Consider the following 13,511-nt stretch of genomic DNA (forward strand, 5'->3'; position numbering starts at 1 on the left):
ATGATGATTAACGGGAACAGGGGACAGGTGTGAACTAGAAACCTTGACAACTAATGATGAACTGAACACAGGAAAATCAGACATGGGCTGCATCCGAAATCATACTTCTTGTAGGCGAAAAACAGTATGTGACAAAAGAAGTATGTCCGAATTCACAGTTTAAAAGTGTAGGCATTACCCTCGGCTTATTCACCATGGTAAAATGAATCATTTTAATTAACGTAATGCATGTATGAATATATCCACACATTTTTTTTTTTTTTTATCCTCAATACATTTAAAATAAAAACATACTGTAGTAGATTTTATAGAGCTAATGAACATAAATATTGATTTAATAATTAAAAAAATAATGATTTCTGCCATAATTATTAATAACCACCATGTTACAAAAATAGTGTTTACAGAATAACATTAAAGTGTTAAAATGTTGGTAATCCTAACATATATTACAACTAAAAATATTAGTATATATACTAATATAAAAGTTGTCCACATTATATTTCTTCTGCAGCAGCATTGTGAACTTTTGTAATGATACGTTTGGTCATTAACTTTTAAATGCATTATTATGCAAATTGCAAACACATGAGGAGAGTCTCCGCATGAGAGACCCACGACTGGTAGATCAAAGTGCTACTACATTTCTCTCCGAAACGGTAGGAAATTGAACGTGGATGAATTTAACTGTGACTGGATGATTGACAGGGCAGTTTAAACTGTGACATGATGCATGTAACTAACCGACAGAGCTGTCTGTTAAAGACGCAATTATGACGTAGTATGTCCCAAAGCTTCTGCTACACACTCAAAATGTGCTTTTTCTTCATAAAAACAGTCCATACTTTTAGGGCATAGTATAAGTAGGCGAAATGGGACACAGCACATGGCTAGAAACTAAACAAGACAGTGACAGTCTGCAGGGTCTTATCTGTGATTGCATGTGTGTATCAGACATGAAGGCAGCTGGGTGCCAGTTCTCCCAACACGTGTCCGCCCGGCAGATCTGTGGACTTGAATACTAAGCACACGGCTCTGGTTGTGCATCTTCCTGTCCATTAGCTGTCAGTTATCATGGCACAACTTTCGTATTTTTAATTGTGGTAACAACTCTGATGATGGAAAGACACAGTCAACTTCCTCACACATTTCCTATTACAAAAATATTACAAAATAATTCACTTTTAACATTTTGTAAACATTTGAAAAGTGCAGGCTAATGTTTATCTGATGCAGTTGTGAATGTGCCTAGTTTCTAATATGTATCTGGCACTTTCTGCAAATGTGGTATACTTTGGTGTTACATTACGCTTTTAAACGTTCAAGACAAATCCCTTTTTTGGATGTGTGAAATATAATTATCTGACATAGAATGAACTTAGTATGACAATAACAAAACATGATAATTTTGATATTTAATACATTTTAGTAAAAATATTTAATTTGATGCCCAAAAGCATGATTTAAAAGCATATTTGTCCATCATTTTGCTAACAACCCTGTTAGTGCATTATTTTCCCATTGCAAAAACTCAAAAATCAAATTGTCTTTTAATGTCATAACGTCAGTCAATTATAAACAGCAGAGTGTGTCATTCTTGTTTTGTAAAGAAATTTTACAAAAGCAAACATTGTATAATGCGGCCTGTTGTTGGTGTTTTTAGGCCATTGTTTTAGTGACAAAGTGAGTTTGTTGGTTGACAACCTTTGCTGGAGTTATGGAAGAAAAACTTGATTTGAGACATGAATTAAGTGTTTAGTAGTTGTAGTCCATGTTAGTCCTGTGCAAAACTGAAAGATGGTTTGGAGAACTGTGTGAAGAGATTTGAAAAAGTGATCTAAGTATTAAGAAATGTGTCCTAGCAATTGTAAAAAACAAAAAGCATATTTTGCTTAAAATCATAGTTGTTTAATGTAACTGCAATCGGATACATCCTGATGACATCCACACCTTAAAATTGCCCTATTTTATGATTTGCTCACGTGAAAATATCATCTCCACTCCCACCTAACATTCCTTATCTCACACATTACAGTGTGTTACAGTGCGTAACTCCTGTGAGAACCGCTCTTTATCACTTTAGCACTGTCTGGTGGCATACATGATACAACTGAAATCTCCTGTTTTTACCGAATAGCACCCTCAGTATGATTCAGTATCATTTCACCACATCTCATGAGCCAAAGAGCTCAAATCATCCAGTGCTCATCAAGAATCAGTTGTGTTTCATGACTGTTTTTGGAATGAGCCTATATTGCTCATTATATTGCACACTTTATATTTTTACACTTGTTGTACTGAAATATTTGTCTGGTAGCCATTAATCTGTGACACACAGCTCTTGATGAGTCTGAATGTCTCATCATAGAGCGATTTCCTTCAGCTATAGCAAATCCCCCGAAGCATTTAATGCTCTTTGTGTTACGGAAACGTTTTGCTCACACGCACACGCTCTCTTGTTGCTCAAAATTGTAACAAGTAGGAGCGGATTTGCACAGCAGGTGACATTAAATTATGAAAAATTGGCTTATAATTGCAGTGAGTATAAACAGCCCTCAAAAATCCTTCTGCAGAGTTTAAGACATCACAGCTTCAAAATATAATATCAAACATCACTCTTTTATGAATTATAATAGAGATTCCTTAAGGTCACCCCTTAAAACTCATCTTTGATCACCAAAATGAAAAAATAAATCTTCATGCCTTAAAATAGCTTGAATGCAACTCTACATTTAGTATACGTGGATCTATGAATATGCTAATTAGCCCCGCCTCCCTCAGCCAACTTACTGAGGTAAACGCTGCACAGTGGTATAGACCTTATGCGCCAGAGAAACGAGGGCGCCGCCATCTTTAGAATATTGTCTTTGAACTTCCGTTTTTGCGGCCGCTCTGTATATTCCTATGGCATTGCTGTCCAGGAGTAATTAGCTTTTGAAGTGGATTTACTTAATGTAAAGTTAACGAAAGTTATCATGAGGACTGTAATGTATAAAGCAGATGACTTAACAAATGTCAGTCGACCGGGAAGATTTTAAAACGAGCCGTTCATTCATAAATACGCAAAATCGCTGTGAAAATACAGACCGGAAGTCAAAAGACAATGAGCGCAGCGCTGAAAAGGGGCGGGGCTACATAAGGTCTATAGTATGGCTCTTTACAACGTCAGACACATAACGGTAATTATGAGTTTATTATAGTTGATTATGTTATCAAACAGCTAATAATGTGTTGCTAATGTTACGCAAACTATTTTCCCGTTCTCCATCTCAGTCTGCCTTCTAACAATCATCAGAAATGCTTTGAACAACTCAGAACGTCATTGGAGAAAGGCATAGTTCATCATAACATCGTAATATATATCATATTGCTATATTGCTAAATCTACCCCGATGTTTCATATTATCAGAAAAATATACCTGGATAACCTGGCATCTCTCGGGACTCCCCTGCTAGTTCGATGTAATTGATATGCTAAAGCCCGCCCACTCGTGACGTGATTGGCTACAAGGTAGTTTGTGACATCAGAAACACCAGTGATTTCAAACTGCGTTTTTTGAGACTGTTCAACAGCAATGGTGTTGACTTATGAATTTGCACATTGTTTGTCTTAAAGCACATTAAAAACACCACACAGACATATAAACAACATATAAAAACTTGACTTTCACCACAGGGAGACTTTAAGTTAGAATTCTTATCTAGAACAACATGAATGTAATTGGTATTTTGTTCAGGATTTGGAGTCTTTTGAGATATTGAGAAAGGTTAACTCAACATTAAAGAGATTGAAAGTCTTGTCACAGATAAAAATGTGCCTACAGGGCAGTAACAAAATACACACACACACACACACACACACCATGTAATCGGTGTATCGAATGAAGGAAAAGAGCTGGAATAGCAATAATTCCATACTGTTCTTTTGAGCTTTCAAGACATAAAACACAAGGTGACAAACAGAATAAAAGGAAAAAACAGTTATACAAGTATATTGTATATATATATATATGTGTGTGTGTGTGTGTGTGTGTGTGTGTGTGTGTGTGTGTGTGTGTGTGTGTGTGTGTGTGTGTGTGTGTGTGTGTGTGTGTGTGTGTGTGTGTGTGTGTGTGTCTGTGTCTGTGTCTGTGTGTGTGTGTGTGCGTGTGCGTGTGGTGAGAAAAAGAGTGGTAAATAGTGGAAATGTCTTCATAGAAAAGCAGAGGTTAAGCAATCAAAGCTCCTTAATCGAGAATAAGGTGTCAAAGTGAAATGCCATTTGAGAGGGCGGGTGAGAGAGAAAGAGAGAGAGAGAGCGAGAGAGAATGAGAGGTATTCACAGTGAAGGATGCACACATACAGTCTGTGCTGGCGAGGACAGCACCTCATCTTTGGTGATTGTGACGATGCAGATTCAGCCGTAGCTGGTGTCGGTGTGATGTGACAGGAGACTGAGACTGAACCTGAGGTTTGGCCATGTCTGAGTTCAGGTCCAGAGTGCGCTGTCGGAGAGCAGGTGTCCGTGCTGCTGTTGCTCTTATCGGACTTCTCCACCGCTCCCGCAAACGGTGTGAGAGACAGAGACTGACGGAGACGGACAGCCAGTGGTGGGTGAATATCATTTGAGGTCGTATATGTCTGTAGCATATGTGGTGGAGAGGGTGCAACGCGCGTGTGTGTGTGTGTGTGTGTGTGTGTGTGTGTGGGAGAGAGAGAGGTCAGAACATTCATATGCATTATTTAAGTTTGTAGTCGAATCAACTCTACGGTTCACAGATCAGTTTTAGGATTCTGTAACAGTAAAGTTTGGCTGGAAATTGAAATTGAATGTTTTGGAGAACTTGAGTTCAATTAATTCTAGGCCTACATGTCCTGCACACTTTATTAGCTAATTGTGTGTAGTGATTTGTAATGCACTCTGACCAAAAACAAGGGAATTTTGAATAGCTTTATGATTTTATAAATAATATAACTAATAGTAATAATTGTTAATGGTGATTAATGTAAGCAAATTGTTCAGCGTTGTATAGAAGTCATATTTTGCTCCAGTACTGTACATGATTGATTTTAAAATATTGACTTATAACTTTAGATTTTAACATCTTGATTTCAGAATCAAAATTAATTTCCCAGCAGATTGATTAATGAATATTTATGAGAGGAAATGTGCCCTTCTGTGATGGAGAGATAAAGACTGTCAAATAGATAGACAGACAGACAGACAGACAGATTTGTATAGTGTATCATTTGTATCATATAGTGCTAAACTTGATATTGCACTGATTATTTTATTCTACAAAAGTATCTTTTGTGAAATTATGAAATGACCCAGTCACTCTTGCTGAGTTGTCCAGGAAAGGTGTTTTCATGTTGACTAAAATGACAGACAATGTGACAATAAGCTGTTCGCATCCTTCCAGAGGTGTGAAGATAATTCTCCTGGATGTGTTTATTTCATTTGGTGCCAATTATTAATTATATCTCCTTGTGAATTTTTGGAACAAATATGAGCTAAACTAGACATTTTTATGGACATGCAGACTGGATTCATTTGGCTAGTTTTGGGAGTGTTGAGTATGTGAGAGAAATACCTTGTCAAGCATAATGAACGATATGTCATTTTCAGCCTATTACGAATATATTGATGGATTTATGGGATCTATTTACAGAGAGCTTATGAAGGATTGGTTGGGTATTTTTAGAGCCTTGTTCATTTCTCTCTCCAACCTCCCCTTACTCCCCCTTTCTTTCTGCTTCTCTATCCGTACCTCACTTATGAAGAGGAAGGTGGAAAGCGAAGGCAAATTAATCTTGAGCAGGAGCCTCTAGATCCTCCACCTGTCAGCCTCCTATCCAGAGAGCTCATTTAAAGAACAAATTGCCCATCTTTGGCCCATTTTTTATTGATGATCTTGAAATCATGTGAGGGTCAAATCGGAGAGGTACATTCCCGAAGAGTAAAAGGAGAACGAGGCAATAGGCTTTCAATGAAGATCCTGTCTGTGTGAAGATGACACTGCAGACCACCCTACGAAATTCAATAGTCAGCTTTTAAAGGTGCACTCAGTATTATTTGTTTATGTTTCGATAGCCAAAATGGCTATTATACAGCATCATGTTTCCAGTATCATGTAAAGGCAATAATTTTCAGTCATGGTTAAACTATTCCTGCAAAAAAACAATAATTATAATAACAAAAAGAATGAGTGCACCTTTAAGATTAGTAAGTTTAGATATTTTATGTGTATTTCCATTCATTAGTGACTGTATGTTTGACCTTTTAATGTTATTTTAAAAGTGTGTAATGGCGGTGATGATGTCACTGTGTTGCAGGAAGCAGGAGTTGCTGACCATCTCCAATGTGCCCCTGGAAGACCGCCCTCCCTCTCCCCCCAGAACCGCCCCTCCCGCCATGAAGGTAAGCGGCACGTCTGCTCTCAGGGCCTGTTATGATTCAGCACTGAAAGGGGATTTGCTCAGAGAGCTTACAGCTGCAAAAAGGCATGGAGTCAAGCATAACATTTCATAAATGGTTCATTATAAAGCAGCAGTTATTGACTCATTTGGTTCAGGCAGATAAAACCATCTTTACTCCCTCTCTCCTGGAGACAAGACCCCAACATAAACCTGTAGCTGGTGATGTACCCTAGTTACTCAGTAGACCATGACTTCAGACATCATCCCCTGGGTAGTCTATATGTTCCTCAAAGGTAGAAGAAAGGAAAAGCAAACTCGTCAAGAGTACAATAGTCACATGTATAGTGAGATTCATTTTAGTTATGTTCTGATGTGAACATAAATTATATGTTCCAACTTGCCACACAAAAACAACTAGACTATTACATACTGGATATATTAAACATTAAGGGTACCAATACAGAACCCTGAGGAACCTCAAAAAAGTTTATTTTTTTAATTAGAATTATTAAATTCTAATTAATTAAATTTTAGATTAAATGAAAATAAAAAATAATGTACGCATGTTTATAACACTTTGTCAGATTATCTTGGTCAGATCCATTGACATACTGTGAAATCAGCAGCTACAAACTTGTTGTTGACCTGTAATATGAAGTGAAATACTTGGCATGTTATATGTTAGCCTAAAGATTGACCTCTGTTTCTTTTTCAACAGTCTACTCAGTTTTTTGACGTGCTGGAAAAGATGGAGGTAGGAAGTGAGATCCTTTTGATAGTATGATTTATATATGATATAAATATTTCAGGATTTCCCCATTAAAGTAGATAGGGCTTGGTCTTGGGTGTCCGAAATAGCTGCCCGGGGGTGTTGCAAAATGGCCGCTGAGTGAACAGAGTTTCCTCAAATGAGTCTTTGATTCGTTCTGTGCCTCTCATGCTCACCACTCCTCCGCTTTCAGTTGCTAACACTGCAACCTTTTGACCTTGACCTCTTAGCAGGTTTCTGAGGTGGAGGAAATGAGGCCACAAAGAGTTAAGGTCAGAGAGTGTGAAAAAACTACAAGATTACTCCTCAGCTCAGTGCTTGTCTGTGTTTCAGAATTGTTGTTTTTTCAATGCATGAGGTTGCCATTCTTCACCCATGTATTTAATCAAATTTAAAGATAGACAAAATAATTTTAAGGATTTTGAAAAATAAAACAAAGAAATAATATGAGGTAAAATGAAGAAGAAATGTTGCAGATTAAGTGTCATAAAATTTTTTTAAAAAAGGACATGCTGAAAACTAAAGCATTTCATTTTTCGATTTTTAAAAATAATTTATAATTCTTATAATATAATTTATTATATATAAATATATGTTTATGTTCAGATATTTCACTTTAATGGCAATGAAAATTACCTATTAATTGTCATTAAAGTGAAATTACTGAACCTAAATAAATGAGCTTGATAAAAATTATCATTTTAGAAGAAAATTTCAGATGGCACTTAGAGGCTTTTGCATCTGAAGTCTTCATATATATATATATATATATATATATATATATATATATATATATATATATATATATATATATATATATATATATGTGTGTGTGTGTATATATATTAGGAAATGCAAAGTAGAAGCATTTACATTTATGGACTAAGACATTCGGATCCCATTTTATAGATATAGTTTAAAATCAAATTCTTTTTAAATGGCTTACAGGCAAAATAACAACAAAGGCAACCACTGAAGATAAAATCCTCCCCTCAAATGCATGTTCATTCAGATTGTCCAGACAGCCACAAAAAAATTTTTTGTTGCAAGCATGACTGTGAAGCATTGTGTGGAGTGGACTGCATGTAATTTCTCATATAATGGGGTTGCATGAGCTAAACATATGCCTCATATCACGCTTCCTGTCATGGCACAAGAGTCTTTTAAAAAGCACTGTTAAGATGTCCATTTACAGCATTATCTTATATTTATATTACTATTACCCCTCCAGGATGATTACATTCCATACCCACGGATAGAGGAGGTACAGCAATTTAAGTCACCTGTTATTAATATATGTTTCTAAAAGCACTTTATGTAAGGTCTGTGGAGTGTGTATCAGACGTCAGTCTTTTTCTATTTGTTTGATTTCTCTTTCCAAGGTGTTACAGCGGGGTGAGCCATACCCTCAGGTCATCCTGCCTGAGTTCGGCGGTTACTGGATTGAAGATCCTGACGCCCCTGCCACCATTCCCAATTGGATGAATGGCTTCTGTGATGACGAAGATGGAGAAGGAAGGAATTCAGGAGAGTTTGGCTACGCACTGGAGAGTAACTTCGCCATTCGTGCGTACCGCAAGCACTTTATTGGCAGGGTGAGAACTCACATCAATATAATGGTGTTATACTTAAATGGACCATCAGACAAAGGCTTTTGGCAAATATTTGTGTGAGATCATTTTAAACGGATCAATGTCAGAGCTGTGATAATCGGCGGTCGGTGTAATTTAACGCAGTGTTCATGTTGGCAATGAATTGGTTCACAATTAAACCGCTTTCTCTTATCTGCCGGTCTCAGGAACATCTGAACTTCTACTGCACGGCCAGTAACCATGGCAACCTCGTACTGTCCCTCAGACACGAGGAGGTGAAGGAGCAAGAGTACCTGCACATCATTCTCAGGTAATAACAGCCCTTTCAAACACTCTGTGTGTAATTACATGATTGGCACATTTTGGAACGTTTGATTGCATTTTTCTATCAATTTCTGCCTCGTTTAGGGCTCCATCGAAGACAGTCTATGACAGGATCTCTTTGGCGGGCTTGACTGAGCTCCCCAGTGTCCCTCAGTTAGCAAAGGTAATGATTGTGCCCTGCACAGATGGCTCACAGGTTTTATCCACTTCAGATTGCCCTGACAGAACCTAAAGTCTTATTGATTAACTTCATTGCTAAATTGTAAACCGTATGTCCTCTATCCTTTAAAGGACACAAACATTTCATATTTCCAAACATTCAAGTTAAATTTATTTATTAATTTTGCTCCCCCCATAGACCCTTTTCACGGACTGCAAAACTATCGATTTTTATTTATTTTTAAAAACACTCATTTATAACGCTATACTTTGTGTTATGTTACCTTGGCAGTAAATGTCAAAAAATGTATTAACACTGCTGCGAGGGTGTTTCTAATACAACAGCTGAGGGAGTGATGGCGAATTTGACATCTTTCTCTCGTCTGACTGCTGTAATCAATCTCTCGATATGTTTTCCCTCTTCTGGAAAGTCACGGAAATGTCATTACAGCTTTTTTCTTTTGCTTTTAGAGCACATGCAATTACAAAAATGATGTTTGCTGTAACCTCCTTTTCACCGCTATAGAATTTTACCAAGTTATGCCGACGTCCGCTTCTGAGAACCACAGAAATGTCAAAAGGGTCCATTGTTTTGTGAATCTGTCTCTATGAAATGCATCTTTGCAAAAATGCTGTTATTGAAGGATGGAGGTCAAAGTATATTATATTAAAATATATATTGGATATGACAGTAAACCCACAACCCGTGTCTGAGTGGAGTTTCTCATTTGGCATGCAAATGTGGCATTTCTTACAGATACATCAACAAAAAAACAGACCATTTGTTTGTAAGATTCAGACAGAGGGTGGAACATATTTCTGAAAAACAAGATTATATGATTTTTTTAGTGTTTTTTATGTGAGCGTGTTTGTCAGAAAAATAGTAACATTATAAATTAAATACAATACAATATTTATAAAATGATATGACCTCTTTAAAGAATTAAATTACTGAACCGTAATAGCCCTAGCTGCCCTACTATTGACTAAGTGGCTTGACTAAGTTTGTGTTTTTGTGATGTCATTGTTTCCCCATTATAGCTACTGTGTGAAGACATTGTAGGTCTGAGATTTAGTCCTGTGCTGTACCCAAAGGTGAGTGCAAGATTAATATTATGTTTTTATCATTAATATTGTACTAAAATTAGGGGCCGTGCAACGGAGGTGTGTAGGTGCACTATTGTAGCTGTTAGTGTTGTTACTATTATTCCTCCTTCCTCTTCTTCTTCTTCTGCTCTTGAAGTGTATGGCAGCCCATAGAACTGCTTTTGGGAAAACAAGCACAGTCTGGACATTAACCACAGCAAATTTGGAGTCTCTAACTCAATCCCTCTAGCGCCACCAACTGTCCAATTTTGTTATAAACACAATATTACTGTTTTTACTGTATTTTTGATTAAATAAATGCAGCCTTTGTGTACATAAGAGACTTCTTTCAAAAACATTTTTAAAAAGTAATGTTTCGACAGGTACTGTACTGTATATAAACTCTGGAAACAATTAAGAGACCACTGCAAAATGATCAGTTTCTATGGTTTTACTATTTATAGGTATGTGTTTGGGTAAAAATAACATTTTTGTTTTATTCTATAAACTACTGACAACATTCCTCCCAAATTCCAAATAAAAATGTTGTCATTTAGACTAAGCATTTATTTGCAGAAAAGGACAACTGGTCAAAATAACAAAAAAGATGCAGTGTTGTCACGTGTGGGTTCAGGAAGACAGAAGAATCAAGTTCCAACACAACGTTTAATGATAAATATCCACAAGGAAGGCAAACAAGCAGGGTAACCGTGATCAGACGGAGAATGAATGTGAGGGACCAACTTATATAGCAAACACAAATTAGGATGATTAATAGACCACAGCTGACACATATGAACTAATAATCAGGAGCGGAGGAACATATGATGGAACACATGATGAACATGAAATCAAACTAAAAGTCCATGCTAATGAAACTAACTGAACATAATGTGACAGTTGTCAGACCTTGAATAATGGAAAGAAAATAACTTCATATTCATTTTTAAACAACACAATACTAATGTTTTGACTTAGGAAGAGTTCAGAAAAGAGTTAAATATAATCAAAAGAGTTGAAAAGGAAAGGTTTGAGTGAGGAAAAGAAGGGTTCAATTCTGGCTTTACTGGGAGAGGGATACACTGAGCGTCGGGTTGCTTCCATCCTTAAAATTTCAAAGACGGCGGTTCATAAGAACAAGGTCCAGTAGCAGACATTGGGGACAACAAAGCTACAGACCGGCACAGGACAGCACTGCATCTTTTTTGTTATTTTGACCAGTTGTCGTTTTCGTCAAATAAATGCTCTAAATGACAATATTTTTATTTGGAATTTGGGAGAAATGTTGTCAGTAGTTTATAGAATAAAACAAAAATGTTAATTTTACCCAAACACATACTTATAAATAGTACTACATTTTTTTTCAGAGCTGAATATATATTTACCTTTTATTATTACATGATGTTTATCCCTATTTGTTTTTATAAAATATTTCATAGACACAATATTGCTTCTGGCTAAATATTAATTTGTCAGATAAAAACCTATTTACACATTTTAAAATTGCCAGAATGTTTTGCAATAGATTGTAACTGTTTTGGCAGATTGTTTAATAAAGCAAATACTAATGAGATGGTTTAAGAGATAAAAACCATGTTTTGCATTGGAGTCTCAGTGAAATTAAACTTCAGGAGCCGGTCAAAGCTGTATTGATGAGGAGGATATTAATTGTTTGATGTTTATCTTTGCTTATTCTTGTTTTTTGCAGGGCTCTCAATTAATAGTGAATTATGATGACCATGAGTTAAACAATACTTTTAAGTTTGGTGTCGTCTACCAAAAGCTTGGGCAGGTGAGAAAATGAGTGTTGTTTGTGTGCAGTTCACTTACCATTATAAATATATATATATATATATATATATATATATATATATATATATATAAAAATGGTCTGGTACCTGGTCAGGCTGAGGTTCTCAAGGACACTTTAACAGCTTTCTTATCAAGCTGCTTCAGTCTGAATCACCAAAGCAATAAAACCATAAAGCTGTTGCCATATGTGAATTATTTTATCCTTCCACTCTACCTTTGCTTCCTGCTGTTTTCTTCATCGTTTGCCGTTCACTGATGTCTTCTGACTCTCTTCTGCCCGCAGACCTCAGAGGAGCAGTTGTTTGGGAACAGTGAGGAGACTCCAGCCTTCACGGAGTTCCTCCGAGTGCTGGGAGACTGTGTGGAGCTGCAGGACTTTAAAGGGTAAAAGAAGCATTAAAGAAAGGCTGAAAAAGTTAGGATGTGTGAATATATAAATGCCCTGCAAAGGACAACGTGTGATTTCTCTGCATCACAAATACTTGTGCTTTTATTGGCCTACCTCAGTTTTCCCTCCATGACATATATTCAGGTTTCGAGGAGGTTTGGATGTGTCTCATGGTCAGACAGGGTCTCAGTCGGTCTACACTGTGTTCAGAGGGCAGGAACTCATGTTTCACGTCTCCACCAAACTACCCTATACAGAGGGAGACATGCAGCAGGTGCTTCTGATTATAATTATGATTGAAATCTAGGGACAATCAGTATGCTGTCCTAGAGAGAGCGTGTAAATCATTATATGTTTCCATTTCCTACACACAGCTCCAAAGGAAGCGGCACATTGGGAATGACATTGTGGCTGCAGTTTTTCAAGAGGAGGGCACACCGTTTGTGCCTGACATGATTGCTTCCAATTTCCTCCATGCCTACATTCTGGTTCAAGTGGAAAACCCTGGAACAGATGACACCACATACAAGGTTTGTCATCAGAATTTTCTTGGCTCTCGTTTTACAATAAGATCCCATAATGCTTGAACTAAAATTAACTAACAATGAGCAATTCATTTGTTACAGTATTATTAAAGGGACAGATTGTCATCAATTACTCACCCTCATGTCGTTCCAACCCCATAGGACTTTCGTTCATCTTCGGAACACAACTGAAGATCTTTTTAATGAAATCTGAGAGCTTTCAGAGCTTTTTCACTTCAAAAAGTTCATAAAGAGATCATAAAACTAATTGCTACGTAACACGAGAATTAACCTCATTGGTTCTTGAGTTTATCATAACTGATGTGTGAGTTGATGAATGTTTATATGTGAACAAAAGCCTATCGTGTCTCTTCAGAAACATTAGTTTTACGATCTCTTTATGACCTTTTTGTGGTGTCAAATTGGTAGTTGCGTAGACTGTCAATGGAAAGACAGAA

At 36.8% G+C, this 13,511-nt stretch overlaps 1 protein-coding gene across 15 annotated transcripts in view; it reads left to right on the forward strand.

Annotated features, from left to right (window-relative positions):
- rap1gap2b (RAP1 GTPase activating protein 2b) overlaps window positions 1–13,511 on the forward strand; it is a 39,228-nt gene that overhangs the window by 17,513 nt on the left and 8,204 nt on the right. For 6 of the 15 annotated variants that reach the window (XM_082140892.1, XM_082140885.1, XM_082140893.1 and 3 more), the window contains 12 exons: window positions 6,316–6,400; window positions 7,118–7,153; window positions 7,399–7,440; window positions 8,400–8,432; window positions 8,551–8,763; window positions 8,967–9,070; window positions 9,169–9,247; window positions 10,285–10,338; window positions 12,038–12,121; window positions 12,425–12,525; window positions 12,674–12,803; window positions 12,904–13,059. In XM_082140892.1, coding sequence (XP_081997018.1) covers window positions 6,316–6,400; window positions 7,118–7,153; window positions 7,399–7,440; window positions 8,400–8,432; window positions 8,551–8,763; window positions 8,967–9,070; window positions 9,169–9,247; window positions 10,285–10,338; window positions 12,038–12,121; window positions 12,425–12,525; window positions 12,674–12,803; window positions 12,904–13,059 — 1,117 coding nt within the window. The remainder of the gene's footprint in view (window positions 1–6,315; window positions 6,401–7,117; window positions 7,154–7,398; window positions 7,441–8,399; window positions 8,433–8,550; window positions 8,764–8,966; window positions 9,071–9,168; window positions 9,248–10,284; window positions 10,339–12,037; window positions 12,122–12,424; window positions 12,526–12,673; window positions 12,804–12,903; window positions 13,060–13,511) is intronic. The other 9 variants (XM_082140898.1, XM_082140894.1, XM_082140887.1 and 6 more) reach the window with 2 other exon arrangements.

This window comes from Leuciscus leuciscus (assembly GCF_965113295.1).
Source record: "Leuciscus leuciscus genome assembly, chromosome: 16".
Taxonomy (NCBI): domain Eukaryota; kingdom Metazoa; phylum Chordata; class Actinopteri; order Cypriniformes; family Leuciscidae; genus Leuciscus; species Leuciscus leuciscus.